The 20,080-nt window shown below is 39.9% G+C and overlaps 2 protein-coding genes across 9 annotated transcripts; one reads left to right on the forward strand and one right to left on the reverse strand.

Moving 5' to 3' along the window:
* Nucleotides 1–709: 709 nt before the first annotated feature.
* Nucleotides 710–4,355, reverse strand: LOC115573191 (succinate receptor 1-like). Of its 2 annotated transcripts, XM_030403873.1 has the most exons (4): nucleotides 4,299–4,355; nucleotides 4,014–4,121; nucleotides 2,357–2,466; nucleotides 710–2,017 (listed from the first exon to the last, which is right to left on the reverse strand). In XM_030403873.1, exon 4 carries the CDS (start codon nucleotides 1,843–1,845, stop codon nucleotides 919–921), a length of 927 nt encoding a protein of 308 aa, XP_030259733.1. In that variant the 5' UTR covers nucleotides 1,846–2,017; nucleotides 2,357–2,466; nucleotides 4,014–4,121; nucleotides 4,299–4,355; the 3' UTR covers nucleotides 710–918. The 2 variants fall into 2 exon arrangements, with proteins under 2 accessions (XP_030259733.1, XP_030259734.1); XM_030403874.1 differs by lacking the exons at nucleotides 4,014–4,121; nucleotides 4,299–4,355 and having other exon boundaries at nucleotides 2,357–2,618.
* A 644-nt stretch (nucleotides 4,356–4,999) lies between these two features.
* On the forward strand, nucleotides 5,000–18,998 carry trim110 (tripartite motif containing 110). Of its 7 annotated transcripts, XM_030401847.1 has the most exons (7): nucleotides 5,000–6,089; nucleotides 13,058–13,189; nucleotides 14,144–14,677; nucleotides 14,766–14,861; nucleotides 15,083–15,316; nucleotides 17,397–17,542; nucleotides 18,867–18,998. In XM_030401847.1, the coding sequence occupies exons 3-6, from the start codon at nucleotides 14,189–14,191 to the stop codon at nucleotides 17,433–17,435; spliced, it is 858 nt and encodes a 285-aa protein (XP_030257707.1). In that variant the 5' UTR covers nucleotides 5,000–6,089; nucleotides 13,058–13,189; nucleotides 14,144–14,188; the 3' UTR covers nucleotides 17,436–17,542; nucleotides 18,867–18,998. The 7 variants fall into 7 exon arrangements, with proteins under 7 accessions (XP_030257707.1, XP_030257703.1, XP_030257705.1 ...); XM_030401843.1 differs by lacking the exons at nucleotides 13,058–13,189; nucleotides 14,144–14,677; nucleotides 14,766–14,861; ... (1 more) ...; nucleotides 17,397–17,542; nucleotides 18,867–18,998 and adding exons at nucleotides 8,125–8,686; nucleotides 9,089–9,487 and having other exon boundaries at nucleotides 5,013–6,089; XM_030401845.1 differs by lacking the exons at nucleotides 14,144–14,677; nucleotides 14,766–14,861; nucleotides 15,083–15,316; nucleotides 17,397–17,542; nucleotides 18,867–18,998 and having other exon boundaries at nucleotides 5,013–6,089; nucleotides 13,058–13,073.
* The last annotated feature ends 1,082 nt before the right edge of the window (nucleotides 18,999–20,080 follow it).

The following is a 20,080-nucleotide window of genomic DNA, read 5'->3' on the forward strand; positions in this document are numbered from 1 at the left end:
TCAATATGTTACAGAAAATGTATAGGAAAAACTGGAAATAAGCAAAAGCATGTATACTGTAATTTACAAATAATGAAGACAGTTTTCAACATATGCTCAGGCACATCTTCAGTTGGTTTACAATTGTGTGTGTACATACAGAAATGATTGTATTAAATACAATCCATTTGCCATTTTTCACATCCAGCTGACATGGTGCAAGATCAACTTTTATTTGGTGGGACTTTTTTCAGGCCACTTGACAAATTTAAATACTATCTCCACTTTGGTCTTCCACCTACTCAAAACAAAAATATTTTGCTGTTTAGCTGCTAAATGTTTCAATACACTTAAACACTTCTTCTTCTGTTTGGTGCTGGGCAGGTAACCAGTCACTGATTAGTCAATTTTTAAAACAAACCCTAACCCAACTTAACTGTAACCCTTACCTGAGTAAAACATGATATCTGTCATTATGTCTTGCACAGTGGTGATCTGGTCTGGGGGTGTAGTTACAGCAGCACTGATAGGAATATTGTAGGAATACTAAAGGCAGCTGTGTGTCTCTGTGGTCCTCTTGCTCTTCCACTCTTTTGCAACTCTAAATAGAGGAAACCTCAACAGTAACGTCTCATGTAGAGAAACCAAAACAATGAGCCCTGAGAGCTGAAGGGAGTATTTATTATTCTATATGCACTTACTAATCAACTCTTTTAGACTGGCATAGATGCTGAGGGGTTTGGTTTCCTAAGAAACGTGTGCAGGACATTGCTAGCTGACTTCATTAGATTTTATCTGGCCTCTTGTTTGTGAAATGATTCAAAGCAGTTAGGCATGACATGCGAAAAAACAGATGATTCAGTCCAAGCCACAATACCAAGCTGCGATGACAAACGTCCTCTTCAATGCAGTTCCTTTTTTAACTAGTTATTAAATTAATTATAAAGTCGTCTCTGTCTGGTTACTGTCTGTTTGTTGTTCCTGAAACTCTCTAAACTTCATCAGAGGTGTTCTGCAGCAGGGGAACGCTTGCACAGTGTCCCTTATGTCCTTCCTGATGAAAATATAGACCAAAGAGTCTATCAGAGGGCTGAGATAGACCAGGGCACTGGTCAAAACACCGGACAAATCCCTTACAGAGTTCTCCGTTTCAGAGGCATCGTGACTTTTGAGAGAGTAGAGCAGGTTCCTGAAACTGAAGGGAAAGTACAAAACTGTGTACGTCCCCAACACCAGACTCAGAACCCCCAAAATCTTCCTCCTGTTCTTCGCTTCATGTCTCATGGCCATGCTGTTATTGAGGGCTTTCCTCGTGGCTATGAAGAGACCCAAAAGAACCGGGGCGGGTAGGAGGCAGATGACGGAGAATAGCAACGAGGAGTGGCCGATGAAGAAGTAATCCAAAGTGGAGTAGGCCAATGAAAGGATCCACACAGAAATTGAGATCAGGATGGAGAACATTGCCCTGTTCTTTGTGCGATACCAGATTGGAAAGGCCACCATTGAATACCTCTCTGCAGAAATCAGCAGCATGAAACACAAACTTGCGGTCAGGCCCAAGCGGACGAACAGTCGTGCGACGCAGCGGGCTCTCATGAAGGGGTAGAAGTTGGCATCATAAAATCTACTGATGATAAAGACAACCGTGATCGCGATCTGAAGGAGGTCTGACAGCAGCAGGTTTATGGCGAAGATGGGAGCCAATCTGTCCTTCTTAAGTAGAAACAGGAGAGCATAGCAGGCCAGGCAGACTTCAGGTAGTCCTACAAGGAATATCACCCAGTCCACCACGATGCCTATGGTATTTGTGTAATAGACAGGGTCCTTACCACAGAACAGTGAAGTATTTTCACGTATCCCCATCATGGAGCTGTTGTTGGACGTCCGTAGAGTACTGACGATGCTTTCGGCGCTGCAGTATTTTTTTGTTGCTGTTTCCTGTTTATCGGTGCCACTTCATGGGGAGGGTGAGTGACTGGTTTCAACAGAGAGTTTTGCTCATCCGATATTAAACTGTGTGTCACTTCCTATGAACATCCTGACACAAAAACAAAAACATCAACAAAGTGCAGAAGTACTAATCGAGGACATCGACAACATTTATTGGCCTTTATTAACATAAAAATAGCTCCCAAGCCAAATATTGGTCTCTTCTATATGTGTTTAAATGATACAACACCAGTTATACGCTGATATGGTGGTTTTTTTATCCTGCACTATTCTGAGCCATTGAAACGAAATTTCGTTCCCATTGCACTGTAAAGTTAAATTCGAATGACAATAAAAGAAAGTCTAAGTCTAAGTCTAAGATATTCCAAACAAGGAAACTACCAAGACGATGCATCAGAAGTAGAATTTTTTTAATGGAATAACTCACCATGGCATCTTTGTTTCACTGCATAATTCCCACCTCTGCCTTCCGTCACAGCAGCGAAGTTACTCTGTCATTCCATCTATCAGCCAGAGGTTTAGTGAACTTTGATCGACCTATTACATAGAAGAAGAATTATGCAAACCAGGAGTACCACTCTTGGAAAATTTTACGACATGATATGTTTAGGAAGTCAAATTTCTATTTTATTATGTGTTAAAAAAAAACCAAAAGCATTAGCGATATTACACTTGCAAAACAGATGCAAAACAAGGCAAACGGGTGAGCAAGTGATGCAGAAAGACAGAGCAGAAGTTTGAATGATACACAAGTGCATAGCTAGCACAACTGGACACAAGAGAAAACTTGACTGTTCATTTTTTTGGTCAACGCAAACAATTAACCATTTACATGCTTCTACACGCACATGCTGCATAATACAATAAGGAAAGACCATTTGATTTTTGCTGAACACCAGACCACAAGTCAATTTTAAATGTAGATTTTGAAATGTAGCTTTACACAGCATAAGTTAAAAAGAGTTAGCTTATATTAAAACTACTTGCCATACCAGATCAAGAAAGGTGTTTAATTCAGTCATGCCTACTCCATTAGCAAATAAAAAATTAAATCCGCTCAATCCAGATTTTCATGTGGATCTAAATTAAATTGTACTCACTATAGATACCAGCCACCTAAATACGCCTGATTTAGTTTTTCCATCAGGATCCATGCATTATTTCCTGAGAAATAAATGAAGATGTTGAAAGACACTCTCTCTCGTAACACAAGTAAACTCAGCTGTCCTCACAGAGATAACTGCCATGTTTACTTCCCTCCCGTCATTACGTTCTGAGGTCGGCTCCTACAGACATCTATCGTTTCCATGATTACAATGATATACATTTTTAAGCTTTTTATGAAAAATGGCCCACTTGCCCTTTTTTTCCCTAAAAAATTCAACCTGATTTGACAAAATTGATGCACTCAAACTAAAATAACAGTGTTTTCAAACCACTACACCTTTGTTTATATATTCTAACCATTCTTTTACTACATTAGAATCCCTTTTAATCAATTTACACCGAGAAAACGTACGGAGTAAACATCCAGTCTGGGTTTTTCAAACATGCCATCAAATGTTCTGCTACTTCTCAACTCTCAAATTCAAGGACAACTAATGCTACAATAATAATGAAAATTATCGCATAACATTTCATAACATTTTGAATAACATTTTGTTTAGCTTCCAGTCTTTCACAATGACATGGTCTTAAATCTCTGATCTATAATGGATCCTGCTCAGATCTGTTAGACATGTAGGAGCTCAAATCTGGAACATGGACTGAAGTCAAAATATCAGCTGTTGGTTTCATATTGTGACACCTGCACTGGATTCAGTATTTAAGAAGCTTTATGTTAAGTCTTTCTATAAGTTTTTTTAAGGTCATGTTGTGATAGACTTAAGCATTAAAAAGGGGAAGTCATAGTTTTTTTTCCAACGTTATTCCCCTTTAGGAAATACATTTCTATATTTGATGCAGTTAAAAGTTTAATATGTAAGAATTCTGAATTCTTGAATACAACTTTAGGGAGGTTGCATTTCTACTTAATGTTCATGGAAACACTGGAAGCCCTGCTCGAACACTAAGCCTCGGTCTACCACGTTGTGTTGCGCTGCAGGGGTCCTGGTGCTGTACGCTGGCACAAGGACGCTCAGCTCCCCTTTTCACCTCTCTGGACGGTGTTTGGGGTCAGCCAGTTGCAGCAGCTGAAGGAACGTAAAAACACCACAGAGCGAATGATTTCATTAAAAGGAGGCAGATGTTAATGTCGTCATGGACTATTTCCATACAATAATCTGTTACAGCCACCTGCATCTCTGTAGAAAAACACAACAGGATAAGTGACAGAAATCGTCTTTAATTATAAATTAATATATTCAGACCTGAAGAGATATTAGTTGATGTTGTTAACTATCATGAGCACACCTCCGCCAATTACAGCCATCTGCAACCAAGTAAAAACATTCAACAGACTGAGTCACATGAAGAATAATTTATTTATTGATTATGAAAAGACTTATTATTAAAGACTTGATTCTCCTAAACTCATCTTCACCTCAGTAAATAAAAGGAATAAATCAAAATAGTGAGTAATCTTTAACTTATGAAATAATTGATACTATATGCATTAACTGCTTTAACATATTTCTTTATGTAACAGACTCTTGTACTTAAAGTGATTATAAGGAACTTTTAAGTGCTTATGAAACAGTCCTGTGATTCCTCTGATGATAATAAATGACCTGTAACAGCAAACGCGACCATCAGCCTACAGCGTTCACACCTATACGTCTTTTTGCTATAACCTCTTCACAATAAAAGCCCCTATTGTTTAGTAAATTCAACGCTTTTCTTATGAAACAGCATCACAGGAAACGTATTTTCACCAGCAGAATGTTGTTTATTTGAATGCAGTTTAAAAAATTCTATTATAGATGATGTCATAATTATGTCATTGATCTTAGACTGTTGCTGGACATACAGCAACATTCTAAAACATCAGAGCTTTTTGAGGGGTTTTATATTTTGGAATGTCCAGCAAAATTCTGAGAGATCAAAGCTTTTTTGAGGCTTCGATCTTTTAGAATGTCCAGCAAAAGATTAGGGGTGCTTCATGGCATCACCAAATACTGAACGTTTTTCACTTGCACAAACGACGACACATGAACACAAACAGTCAGGAAAGCAGCCAAGCTAGCACCAGCCAGAGCCAAACCAGCCAGGAGGAGAGCCTCTTGCACGAAAATAGTGACTTGCACCAAGAAGGTGATCCACAGAGAACAGGTTCAGAAATCTGGGGGTCATCTCACTTAAAGAGTATGTCATCGACAGAGCAGATAGAAGTGATTACGGAATCGTTAGGCAATCCGGAGGAGCAAAAGGAACGAGAAAATGAGCCCTGTGGGGCAGGAACGGTTTCACTAACCGACTTAAACAAATGCGGAGACATGAACAGCCAGGAAAACTACCAGGTGCCCAGCCAAGCTAACAACAGCAAGGGCCAAACCAGCCAGGAGGAGAGCCTCTCAGATGAAAATAGTGACTTGCACCAAGAAGGTGATACACAGCGCACAGGTCCAGAAATCGGGAAGTCATCTCACTTATCAAGAATGTTATCAACATGGCAGATTGAGGAGCTTAAGTTATTCTTAGTTGATTCGGTGGGGCTAAATGAGAGAGTACATCGGGCCTGGGCGGAAGAGAGAGAGTCCTGTGTCCAACGCATAAAGCTGTTGTCCCAAGAAATAAAAGAGCTTCAACTGGAGTTTGAGAGGACAAGTGCATGCATAGTCCCAACACCACGCCTATGTTCTCTTCCCTGGAAAAAAAATAGGATAGCCGCAGAGGAAAACCGAAAGCTAAAAGACAAATGCCAGAAACTGAAAGCCCTCAGTCTTGTAACTCTCAGGCTGAAGCTGATCAACAGAAAACACCTGCAGGACTTAGATAAATACGAGAACAAGCGCAAGAAATTACAGGCTTGGAAGTCTGCGATCGTGAACATATTTGAACAGATGAAAGAGAAGGAAACAGTGTGTAAGAGGCTAGTGGAATTAGAAGAGGAAGAAGTCGCTTTGATTTCAGAGTGTGAAAGAGAAAGGCTTGCACGTGCCCCTGAGCCATCATTCTGGAGAAGATTGTTCTTCTCAAGGACATGAACTAATGACGCTTGTGTGAGTGATATTTGAGTGTGGATGTCCAAATGGAGTTGTGCGTCTGGCTGACTGATGCATGTAGGTCTGAGTCGATCTCTTAAGTGGAGTGACCATGTTTGCAAAAGCTCAAAACAGTTTAAACTACAGTTTTTGCAGTTTAGTTACTCTTAATGGCTCAATTGCCAATAGAAAATACATCTGAAATCACTATTGTGTAGTTCTTTATTATAAGTTAATAAAATTATCCCAAAAGTTGGCTTATCCACACAAATACCAAACTTTAAGTACTGAAGAAAAGTACTGTTTTTACTGTGCCAATCTTTTACTGTTGGACAAAGCTAGCTGTTTCTCCCTGCTTCCAGTCTCTATGATAATCTAAGCTAAAAGGCTGCATCACATTTAACAGACAGACATGAGAGTGGTATCAAACTTTTCATATAACTCTTGGCAAGAAAGCAAATAATAAACTTTCCCAAAATATCAAAACCTTTCTTTTAAACAGAAGCATTTCCAGCACCACGTTAATACATTGGAGATTCACAAATTCAGAGATGCAATGAAACATTTCATTTTACCAAAGATAAATGATATAGTTTATATACAATATGAAAAGAATAAAGCTGCATTGTTAGACTGCATTAGTATTTGCTAGGCTTATCCAATAAAATTACATCTGAGTACAAGGATGTAGTTTTACAGTATTTCACATCTTTGCCAAAATAACATCACAGTCTTACCCGACTTTAAAGCATTAAATGCTACAATCTTCTTGACGTTCAACAGCTCATACTACTGATTGCTTAGTGATGATTCAGGATCAGAAGAATACGCTGAATCGTCTGTCCCAAGCTGCTCCCTCAGCCATGTGAAGACCTTCTTCTCGTTGGACTCTCGCTCTTCATCAGACACTAGTGGAATATTATATAAACAAAACACAAACAATGACACATGTGGTTTTTAAATCAATAACCTGAAGAATTTCCATATAACCAATGCAAAGTAACACAGTAATGATTTGTCCAATTTCAATAAGTCTTCAATAAGTCTTCCAGGCAGACATCTAAAAAAGATGTCTGCCTGGTGCTCACATGCTCAGAAGTGACTTTGAGATATACTGATTGATTAACAAGTGATGCCAGGGAAGTGTATTACAGCAGCGCTGTGCTAGCGGCTCTGCTAGGTTGTAGTTTAGGGGTTAGACATGCTTAATTTGATTATTGGTCGCAAAGTACTGATTGGAATATTGTTAGTGTTGTGGGTATTTAGTCATAAAACATAGTATTGGACAAATTCATATTTTTGATCTGATAATGGGACTAGGGGATATATCAGGTCATCATCAAAGTTATTACAATTCAAAAGACAACTTTATGGTGGCACTAGAGGAAAAGTCAAGGAACCCCCCAAAACGCATTAAGATACACTATCTGGGGAATGTCTGTACCTTAAAACTTTGACCTTCTGGTGGCACTAGAGTTAAAGTCAAGTCAAGGGATCACAAAACCCTTAAGGAGTTATCCTCTGGGCACCACATATGTCTGCATACATATTCAAGGCAATCCAATACAGAAGTTGTCTAGGTATTTCTGCTGGACTTAAGTGATGGACCGACTAACGGAGTGGCATTGCCACGAGTGGGGCTAGAATTATTAAATAAATAAGTTTCCAAAATGAGAAACAAACAAAACCAAGAGTCTTTAAATTTACAACTTTAAGTGAACATATTTTCTGAAGAAATAAAATACTTACTATATGGGAGCTCAGACATGCTTCTGGCCATCTCTTGACTAAATAGTATCCTATGGTTCATCAGAAGCTCTTCCTCTTTATTTTTGCAAAAATCTTCAAACATCTCAAGAAGGGACCCGCCTGGTGGTGACATAGTCTCTGTCACCGTTTCATCTTCTTCCCACTTGTCTGACTCATTTCCGTTAAGACGGAAGATGCTGTTCTCCGCCACCATCCACTCAATCTTTTCAAGTAGTTTTGAGGCTTGAGCTGGATCATTGGCATGGATGTTGAATCTGTGGTACCTGTTGTTACATTTCCTCAGCAGCAACTGGAGGGCGGTGCCTTCACTCTCTATAAACTGCTCCATAGTGGTTCTTCCCATGCACTCACCCCAGCTGAAAAGTACAAGAGTATGTCTCCAAACATCAGGACCCAGAAGACTCATGTGCTACCTGATGGACCTCGAGTGGGCCTTGTTGAAGGCAACAGCAGCAGTGACCACCAGGATGATGGCGTGGGGCCCTGGAGTACAGAGTGAAACTCCTCTTGCTATCTCCTGCTTCACCATCTCTGGAGTGTCCTTGATGGATCTTAACTTGGACCAGCCAGGAGTGTCTATTAGCCGGACCTTCCATTGACCCAATTGGCTTTGTCTTGCCTCACTGTGGAGAGTTCTCCTCCTTTCTCCCAAGTGTATGCCCAGCACGGTATCTACTATCGTGGTTTTCCCAGACAGGAACCAGCCAGTCAGAAGAAGCCTGATCTCGGCTAGATGATAAACCTCATCTGGCAGAGAGACGAAGAGAAAACAATAAAGAACATGGTTATGATCCATAATAATCCATGGTCATGGATGGAGACAGATTATTTGATAGCCTACCTTTGTAAGTGTCCCTGAGAACGTCTGTCTCAGCTTTGACACTTGATTCTCTCTCCTTTGCTTTCTCATTCACATCTTCCAGTCTTCCCTCCACATCTTGTGCAACTGCAGCATCCAATTCAAACAATTTTCCACCATTTGCAGCCACCATTTTCTCCACTTTTTCAAGCAGCGCTATCACCTGTGCTCTTGAACTATTATTATTGTTGTTGAGTATGTGGCTTCTTCGACCGCATTTCTCCATAATCCTGCGCAGAACCGTCCCTCTTTTTTCCATGTAATCTCCAACAGTGGAGTATGTCTCCTTCCAGACACCATACTTCAGCAGAACAAGAGTGTGATTCCAAACCGCATCGCCCTGAAGCTCCATGTGCCCCTCTATTGACCTCCCACTTTTTTCCTCCAGTATGCTATCCAAGTCAACAACCAGCAGGAAGGCGTGAGGACCTGGAGTGCATAGGGACACGCTTTGGATCAACGACATCTTCACCAGCTCCATGGTCTCATCAGGGTGGAAGGACTTCCACCATCCAGGTGTCTTCACGAGGGTAACCCTCCATCTTCCTGCTACCTCGCCGTGTCTCACTGTGTTTCCTACAATCTCATCTTCAGTGTCAATGGCGGTGCATCCCAGTATGATGTTTACTGTTTCACCTTTACCACAATATTTCCCTCCCAGAAGGACAATGCGGATGTCTTGTAGACAGTTTGAGTTCCCCGGTTCTGACAAGAAGAAGCAAGAAAAAAATATTAAGCATAAGGGAAATACTATACTTGCCTGTAATAAAGTTGACAATTACTCCAACAAGTAACAAGTAACGTAGCATAGGGATATTCAACAGACTAAAAATGTGTGGGCTGAAGCTATGGCTTAATTGGTCGGCTTCAACAATCCTGATGGGAACTCATAGCTGTGATTTTTATGGATAGCAATGTTTGTTGGTCAGTCGGTGCCAGCTCGATGGAGTACTATGAAATTGTGGACAGCCATCCATTTTCCCCAGAAGACAAATTTCACTGACTTTGGTGACCCCTTGCCCTTTTCTGCACCGCCAACCGGCAGGTCAAAGTCTTAAAGCATCATTGAAAATATCTTTATATCCATTGTATGGATTGACTTTACATTTGATGCAGGCATTCGTTGTTCCCAGATGATGTATCCCTCTCGCTTTTCCTGTAATGTCAAAGTAAGGTTGGCATTTGTGGTTTTTAGTGAAGTTTTGCTGCAACTACTGGATGGATTGCCCCTTAAGAGAAATAATAATCACTTCCATTTCAGTTTTTGTTAACGATCATCTGGTCCAATTTCAATTTGTCCAACGCTTAATACTTATAAATACCAGCCAAACTAATGACATTCCAATCAGCCTCAGCTGTACTTTGTTGTTGAATTGAATTGAATTTGATTGAACTTTTAGTGTTAATTTGCCAAAATAAGAATTCAAAAACACAAAAGTAAGATGGTGAGCGTGGTGAACATTGTCCCTGCTTATAAACAGTATGTTAGCACTCTGCCCAAATACAGTCTGAGAGATCTGCTCCGCATGGACCCAATACAGGTGTTAAGACTGAAAACAGCCCTTTGTTAAAACAATGTCTCTTCACAATTAAACAGTTTGTGTTGCCTAACATATAGACGATTGAAGGCCTATCTGCACAGAAACACTGCACAGCAGTTTATAATGACACTGACAGGATTTTACAACTCATCTTGACTTGACTGGACTCTAATTATATTACTTTTCATCGAGACCATCGCCAGGCAAACAGTAGAAATACAGTGTTATGAAATAATCTTACAGGGATGTGCAACTGTGGGTATTTGATTGGCCACAGTAGTGCCATGCTTGAGACCCCACATTGTTTTGTGGCAACAATTCAGGTCAGTTTCAACTTGTTTTGCAGCCCTCCATGTTGTGAACACAGCTTTCTTCCAGGGATAAACTCTGTCAAAAGCAGCCTAATTCTGGTTCAAATAAACACACTATTTAAAACTACTAAACTAACTAAACTAACTCTCTTTGTTTTCATGACTGAATAAACTGAATAAACAAACAGACCTTAAAGGACAACACAGTTTCATACTTTGTTACTTTGTTTATATATGTATACCTTTCTAGCTTTAAACTATGTCATTAATACAACATTTTAAATTTGAGTTTCTTCTCCAAAATTACAAAGTGCCCCTTTAAATTAAAGACTTCATAAAACCATGACTTAGGGTTGAAATAAGATTAAGAATAATCAATAATAATAAGAATTTACTACATGAAATGATTTAACGGTTGTTTGTTTTAAATGACATTTAAGAGAAATGTGTATGAAGCAAATTCTTAATTGATGCAGATGTAGCCATGCAAATATAACTTGCTACCTAGCACACCTTGTCAGTTTCCTCAATATTTATTTGACTTAAAATTTAAACAAGAATTAGGCTGAGAATGTATCCCTGTAAGAGAAAAGTTTCCCCCATTTGAATGAGGCCAGCAGCATGACGCAGCTACAGATGTTGACAACATGTTTGGCGAAAATATACAGGGTTGTCTTGCGAAACAAGTTGAATCTGACAGGATCCTTTGCTGCAAAACAGTGTGAATATCCGGCATAGCACTGTGGTGGCAAATCAAATTGCACATTCCTCTAACTTACTTTGTAACGCTGCATTTCTACTGTTTAGGAAAATGATTAATGAGCTAATACATTTGGAATCCTTTCAGCTAGTACAATGTTATTTTAACCCCAATGTAGCCTATAGTGGAGGATTTATCAAGTCTTTAATTTAACTTGTTGTTTCTAAGTTGGTAGTTTTATTCATAACTCTGTCGAAGTATATTCAATAGAGTATGTTTTGTATGAATTTCCCAATGCTTACCACACAGTAATGTATAGAGGTATAAGTAACTGACATTTTAAATGAACAAGGTTTCAGTTTAACTTGTAATCATAGCTCAACTCTGACGATTAGACCAAACAGGCTGAATTGCATTCCAAACCGTAGTGATAACCATTGTCACCACAGATGCAACCAGTTGCCAGTTTATGTGGGTTGTAGTGTGCAGTGTTTTTTTAAACTTAAGTAGACAGCATTGCAAGGCACAACAGCACAATAAGTACGTCCACACAAAGATCATACAAATTAATCAACACCTCCCAAAACAATTTAAACAAAAACAGAACATTATAATCCTTATTGCAGGATTGTTGAGTTAGTTAGACTTCATATCATACAACATTGGTATATATGTTATGTTATGTTATGCTATGTTATGTTGTGTTATGCATTAGTTTTAGCTCAGTCTACATTCAAACTGGCAACCAACTGTAAATATTCTAAATAAAACAGGTAAATACAATGTACAAAGACCGTGCAGTTAACTTAACAGGATAACTCACCACTTTCTTCTTCAGTACTCTCACGTTTCATTTTTTCCTGGGAAGCAACAGCAGAGATTTTACAATGACAAAACTTAAACAATGCGATTCAACTTTGCTTATTTGATTTTTTAAATGTTTTTTTAAACAAATGGGCAATTCTGTGACGCTGACTAACCTTGACTCTTGGCACACCTGTTTCTACCTGTGGCAGTGTAACTGCTTACTGAAGATTTGCACTTAATTTCTTACAAAGGTATGAGAAACAAATATTGAAGTAAAAATACAAGCTCCTCCCTCTCAGGTAGGCAAAACTAAGCACTCCTGAAATAGGCTCCAATGACACTTGCACTACCCTGTGTAACTGATACATGTGACTGTGCAGTGTATTCATAAAAAACGTTTTCAATACTTCTACATGCAGCTTCCTTATTCACCATTTACCAGTGTCGATTCCTGAATAACTGTGATTCCAGGAATACATAGTAGATAATGATTCCCTCGTGATCAGACTGGGAGATACTATAATAATAATCATTAGGTAGTGAGCATTTAATACTGACTGAATCAGCCTGAAGTCGGCTATGGAAAAATACTGAACTCTCTGGTATGAGAGAGAACTCTCGAGCTTGAATTTTACAATCACTTACATCTTCAAGCAAGTGCTAGTAAACCAGCCTTCATGTGGGCAGCTGCCAAAAACATTTGCACGTGTAGCTGCAGCTGCACACAATGAAAGCATGCAGCATGTCCAAAGCATAGAGGGAGAAGGTTTTTATTCTGTGTCTTAGATATTACACTGTGTTATAATATCTGATGAACAGAACCACTGTTATACAGTTCCAAAAGAAGAAGTTTGTCCCATGACAATAGGTTTAAAGGGTATAACAACAGTGTTCACTAGAAATAAAGAAGACAAGGCCTGTCAGAGCACAGGCTAATTATTGCACTGTGACCTCAAAGTTACCTGATCATTTTCCTCACGCCCTCCTCCCACCCTAAGGTCATGTGACCTCTCAGTCCAGTGTCAGCTGGGGGTAGCTGAATCTGTTGGGATTAGCCTCCACAGTCAACGCCGCGCACAACTCACACACTTACCGATGGCCAGGTTCTGCAAACACCAGGACGCCAACAGGTAGGAAATTCCACTTTTCTTTTAGATACTAACTTAAAATTCTCATTGAGTTTAGTTGAGATGCTAAAAGAAGAGTTGGTATTTCAACATATAAAAGCAGAGCACATGTAGAGTAAATCAGGCTGACAAGCTGCTGTCAAGGATGATCTCCTGATCCCCTGTGCTTGCACTCATCTGTCAGTGTTACTAACCTTTATCCTTACTGGGAGTAAGTCACATTCTTCTTCATATATTGATCATAGACATCTATAAATGATTGTTTACTTGGTAAATTAGATTGTTCAGTTTCATCAAATTGTCCCACTAAACAGTGGTCAAGTTCAGTTTATGTGTTAAACAGGTCTTGAATCAACTTCGTGGTGATTTTTTTGGCCATTGTTTCAAGTGATGGCGTATGACCTTATATAAGGTTGTGGGGTGTTTCTGGTATTTTTGTCCACCCTACTCACATTTTCTCAGTAATAGTGGTTACATAGTAAAGTGTTCTATTCATAGAGCACAGCAGGCGACAGGATTACTAGTCTGAGTGCACAGTTGGAATGAACCAAGGACTTCCCACTTGTCACCAGTTCAACACTCTTCTAATGATATATACTGGAAATTACACTGTAACATGAATTAGAATATAATTTAACATAAGGAGGGTCCATAGATTCTTGTCTTTTTGCCTCAGGAATGCTTACAAAATATAATAAATAAACATACATTGGTAATCTATACTGATATGTATTTAAAAAGTATATTTTCTGCACATATTACAGGCATACATTTTCTACAACATATAATTTCTTGCTGCTGTTTGCATCAGTACTTCTCACATGTAACAGCAGCATGTACATTTTGTCCTTAATTTGTGGTCCCACTGACTGCAATCCAACTCATCTGTGGATTTTGTGATGAGTTTGTTACATGTTTTCAATTTCTCACTTGTGTTTAAATCCACTCTTTAATTAGCAGCCTTGTGTGACACCCACATAAGGGAACTCTTATCCGGTCACAATGTCGTCTCTGGAGGAGGAGCTGACCTGCTCTGTGTGCCGAGACATCTTCAGCCAAGCCCTTCCTCTGCCGTGTGGTCACAGCTTCTGCCCTGCCTGCATCCGCGAGGCCTGGAGGGATCAGGGTGAGGGCAAAAGTCGCTTCGTCTGCCCCCAGTGTCAGGAGGAGCACGGTGAGGTGCTGTGTGACAGCTGCTCTCCAGAGGCAGCGGAAGGACAGCCAACATTGGCTGTCAAGACCTGCCTGAGGTGTGAAGTATCTTTGTGTGCAGAACATCTCCAACCGCATCTGGAGAGGCCTGCGTTTAGCACCCACCTGTTGGTGGATCCGCTGGGCGACCTCTCCCAGCGACGGTGCCCAGAGCACACAGAGATACTGCGCTACTACTGCGCCGATGAGAGGGTGTACGTGTGTGGGGACTGTCTGCTGGAGGGGGGCCATGCTCAGCACAAAGTGAAGGCACTGAGACAGGTGGAGGAGGATCTGAAGGTCAGCTGGAGGATCATACAGTGTGGGTTTTTATGTTTGTTTGTGCATGCATGGGTGTGGGGTTGATCATATATGTGTGGTTCCACAGGTTATTCTGCAGACCCTGCTCATAAAAGCAAAGGAGAAGCTGAGAGATGGAGAGCGAATTCTCAAAGAGCACGAGAATATTGATTCCACCATGGCTGTGAGTAAATCTATTCAAACCACAACATAATGACTCTCTCAGTAGATGTTTTTTACACCCTGTACTACCAAAGTTACGACCCACAAGGGAGCCTACACTTGAATGCTTTTCATGTAAAACCCTCAGTCTGACCTTGTTCTACTAATGAATCTTTTTAAATGAACCAGATGCTTTGATCACTGATCTGGTACCAACCGCCAATCTATCCTGACTGGTTTCAGGACTGTATGAAACAGGATGAGACCCAGGTGGAGCGGCTGGGCTCAGACCTGCAGGTGCAGGTGAGGAGGCTGGTGGTTGATCTGAGGGACATCACCAGGAGGGAGAGAGAGCAGGTCACAGAGCGAGTACATGAAGACTGCTCCAAGGTGAGGGAGGACATGAGCCAGACGCTGAGCATCCAGCACTATCTGGCCTCGCTGCTGGCAGAGACGGACCCCTTTCTGCTCATCTGGGTAAGACCCTGTGCTTAAAACACACTCTGTTGTACAGATAGGTTGGGAGTGGAATTGTATAATGCGTTTTCCTCATATTTTAAAGAACTTTGTATACAATTTTCTATCTGGTTTTTTTTTTTTTTTTTTTACAATCATACATAACTAATAGGCTTCTTCTTTTTCTTTTTTGTCTTTTTTTACAAATTCAGGGTTTCTTTTTCCTGACACTTGACCAATGTTTTATTAACTCTTTGGTTGTTCAAACTGTGTACTTTTCGAATCCAGGACAAGCTGGATAGCAGAAAGTGAAGTGAAGTGAATATAGCTTGCATTCAGGTCTTCACTGTGCCCTTATCCTGTGAAGTCATTTTTAGTTCATATCTTAGATAATAATCTAAACTTTGAAAATAAAAAGAATCCTCCAGTTTTCTCCACAGAAATGAGTGAAATGCTAAGATATGTTACTTTTCTTATACCTTTTAAAGTCAATAAAGCCTCATAACCTCCTGTGAAGCTTTGGTGACCCCTGGTGGGCCCCCAGGTTTGGAACAGGTGTATTGTAAGATGCAGTGTTCTCAGTTGTGGAAATGATCAGACAATTAACCTTTTGAAATGTGAGCAAAACATTATTCCTACTTTACATCAGGTTGTTACTAGGGAGGTGCAATATATACAACAGGTATCGTCATCGTTTTAGGGGACTATATACTGTCTTAGATTTTGGATATTGTTATATCCTGATATGTCATAAGTGTCTTTTCCCGATTTTAAAGGCTGTATTACATTAAAGCGATGTAAGTTTCTGAACTTACCAGACCGATCTATTTGTTACCCAATTAGTCATTATATCCACATTACTGATGATTAATGATCAGAAATCTCATTGGGTTAAATCTTTTGAAAGTACCAATAGTCCCTACAGTCAGGATTTGGTAAAAAAAAAAAAAAAAAAAAAAAAATTGATATTTGATATTGTTGCCCAGTCACATTTGTGAATGACTTTTTTTTTTCAAGCCGTACGGCACAGCCCCAAATGTTACATTTGTTATTGTGAGCATGTTGCCATGTTTGCATTAACATTTACTGTAACTCAAAGCACTGCTGGGCCTCAGTCCACAGCTGCTAGCCTATCTGCGAATTCCTAATCCTGTTTGTTAAAGGTTTGGTTTCCCACCTATGCCACCGTAAATACTAAATAGCTGCTACTTGTTGGGATTTCCTATGTTGTTCTATGTGACACAGCTCATCTGGCAGAAACTGAACGTAGGACAACAAGGATAGAAAAATATTAAAAGCCAGTGTACCTTCTTCAATAGTATGAGAGGAGACTGTGATGATGTTATCCACGTATTTTACATTGTATTTATTTCCTCTTGCGTATTATGTAGGAATGTATAGTTTGCCTTTCCGGATGTGAATGTAATTTAGGAGGCTGTCCACACATTTGTATGATAGCATCCTCTGGGTAAGCAGCTCCTATTCTAGAAAACATAGCTGCAAAAAAATGCATTATATGCCCTTCACTATGCTACACAAGGCATCATATTTTTTTTTATGGCTTGCATTCTGGAGAGGTAACAATACTGTGACTTGAGGCATCCATGCAGGGCCATAAAAATTTTAATAGAAGATTTATTAAAAATGTTGAGCAAGCTCATCTTTTGTGCAAATATATATGGGACATATTTAATGCACAGATGGTTAGTTATGTCTGAATAGGGGTTTATCCTTGGGTTTGTTTACTTTTGCATCCAGCTGGGCAGATTGGATCATTCTTTGTTAGACTTTTCTCAACTGTCCTTCACCTTTCTTTCCTCAGGCCTTTCAGTCAGATGACACTAAGTAAGTCCACAACAAGTCATGACGCTGTGTTATGTTCGATCCTTGGCCTATGTCCTGAAATGTGTTGATGTGTGTGGGTAGGTAGGCAGTGTTTGTATGTTTGTATGTGGGGGATAGAAAAGACAGTGAGACATAAGGTGGGGAAGAAGTGGACGGATTAATGCAGTTTTGTTTCATTGCAGAGGCCTCTAATCTATATGGGCTCACGGCTTAATATGAGATCCCCCTGCTGTATGTTTTCTGCTCTCGATTCTAGGTTACTAGCCGAGCTGAGCAGCCCACTTTATGTCCCTGATACCGTCAGTCTAGACAGGAAACACATCTTGGAGGACATTGAAAACAAGTATCGAGGGTTTATCACTGCAACCCTCCGCTGCCTCAGTGAACTCAAGAGGGAGCTTTGTGAGTAATGTTTGCCCAATTTATTTAACTTTCTTCAAGGAATGCTTTAATAGATTCAGGGGAACATGCGCTTGAGTTTTCTTGCCAATAGTTAGATGAGAAGATTAATACCACTCTCATGCCTGTTCATTTAATATGAAGCCACAGCCAGCAGCCGGTTACTTTTGCATAGCAAAATGACTGGAAAGGGGGAACACCTAGTCGGATATCTAACGCTCTGTAAAAGCACAACTTATCATCTTCACACCTTGACTTTTGTACAAATTGAACAAATAACATATCGCATGTTAATTAGTGAGCTTTAAAGCTGCCTCTATGCTAAGCTAAGCTAGCTGTCTCCTGGCTTAGCTTTGTATTTGTATTAGCATGAGAGTGGTATTGATCCGATTATCTAGTTCTTGGTAAGAAAGCCAGTAAGATGCTAAGAATGAATTAAAATTTTGATTTGATATTTGGTAACACTTGGTAAAAATGTGAGTAGTTAGGAGGAACGGGTGAGCAATTAATCAGGAACTACCTGATAGTTAATGAATCGTTAATGAGTCATTCCTGAATAACTGTTAGAGGACTATATAGCAGATAATGATGAGTTACTAAAGAACTGACTGGGAGATACCATAATTAATGCATATTAATAAGTTATAAGTAATATATGAATATAAATCAACATACTGACCAAGTTGTACCTGATTAACTAAGAACCAACCACTGTGTGAGTGGAACAAACTGGTGACAGCTCATTATCAATTCATCAGAAGTTACTCTATTTGTGTATGTAAAAAGTAAGTAAATAATGTCTGTGTATTATATTGTTATCTGAAAGTAATGAGGGAGCACTAGGGATTTACTTCTCCGTTACTCAAAGAAAGTGGTCAGTATGATGATTTACAGATGTTTATGGACTCATCATTACCTAATGATTCATTAATATAGGATCTACCGGTCTGTTCTCTAATACCACTGCATTATCTGCTGTATAGTCCTTGATTCACTGTTAGATATTACTCATTAACAATTAATTATCAAGTAGCTCCTGATTCATTCCACACCCGTTTCTTAGTAACTACTCACATTTTTGGGTCTCTTATTATAAAGTCTTACATGTGATTTCATGTCATTTTTATATAATCATCTGATTTTATATATAAACGTACTATAAATTGCCTTTTATTTGTGGTAACTAAACTGTGTACATGTGTGGTTGCATCTCAACAACTTGTGGGTGTTTGGAACTGGAAACATTTCTCAGCTCATAAATAGGAAAGAAAACTCTGTTGTTTCCATGAGCAGCAACACGCTGTTGTTTTATTTCCCTCTCTTACAGTAACCAGCCCCCTGACTCTGGACACTAACACAGCCCATCCTCTGTTGAGCATCTCTGATGATCTTCGCTCAGTGACGCGGGTGAAAAACCGTCTGCCCTGCGCTGCTCACCGCGAACGTTTCGACCACTGGCCACAGGTTCTCACCTGCCAGACCTTCTCCTCTGGGACTCACTACTGGGAGTTGGAGGCTGAGGGATTCTGGGATATCGGCGTCTGCTATAGAAGTATTGGACGGAAGGGGAAAGAAGGCAACGCCTTTGGGAACAATAAGGTATATGTTAGATATATGTCATATTTATTTGTTGTTTGCATAAGATGGAATGAGTCTGAAGCTCTGTTTGATGCCAATGGTATTTGTACTGCCATGTTTTGAGAACTTTTCCCATGAACCCATGAAAGGTTGTTTTTCCTTTGGACTTTTACTCAGTCATCAAAATCTGTCATCAGAGAAACTCTTGATTTGTGCTCAACTACTGAACCCTTTTTTGTGTTATGCTTGTAAAAGATCTGTGGCCGAAGCAACTTTACAATCTTACAGAACTAGCAGATGTTTGCATCCAAATGTAGTCAAATTTCAACAGAATTTTGCAAAAGAAAGCGAAAACGAAGGTGGGTTTCCATCCACTGTCGTTAGGGGAGTTTAAGGATGGCAGAAGAAGAGAGTTTGGCATGAAGATGTAATTAAAAGAGCACCAGTATAAGCTAAGTTGAAAAGATATATAGATAAAAATAAACATGGCATGAATTGGCATCTCATTTTATTATTTCCTGTATTGATTTGATGAACCACCTCCTCATCCGTCCACACAGATCCAATGTTTTCATCCACCCCCATTTTTTTGTCTCTTCAGCCGACGATTAAGTCCTAAGTTTCATGTACGTTGTGATTTATTCAGACAACAGAGGAAAGCAGCAAAGCTTTATTTTTTTGATACATCTCTAGGTATCTTGGAGCTTGACGCAGCAGCATGACAGGAAGCTGGCTGCTTGGCACAACTGCAGGAAGACCCGTCTAACCTACCAAATGACTGGCAACAGGGTCGCCGTCGCTGTGGACTATGGCGCGGGCACCATCACCTTCTCCGAGGTGGGAACATCTTGCAGCCTGACCCACCTCCACACTTTCTCTGCCACGTTTACTCACCCGCTGTGCTTGGGCTTCGGGCTCTACAAAGCCGAGCTCAACAGCCGCATTTCTATCGTCAAGGTCTGA

Source organism: Sparus aurata, chromosome 21 (genome assembly GCF_900880675.1).
Source record: "Sparus aurata chromosome 21, fSpaAur1.1, whole genome shotgun sequence".
In the NCBI taxonomy this organism is placed as follows: domain Eukaryota; kingdom Metazoa; phylum Chordata; class Actinopteri; order Spariformes; family Sparidae; genus Sparus; species Sparus aurata.

Coding starts and splice junctions, on each gene's coding strand:
- trim110 (XM_030401845.1), top strand. CDS start 5,079: ATGAACACAAACAGTCAGGAAAGCAGCCAAGCTAGCACCAGCCAGAGC.
- LOC115573191 (XM_030403873.1), bottom strand. CDS start 1,845: ATGATGGGGATACGTGAAAATACTTCACTGTTCTGTGGTAAGGACCCT.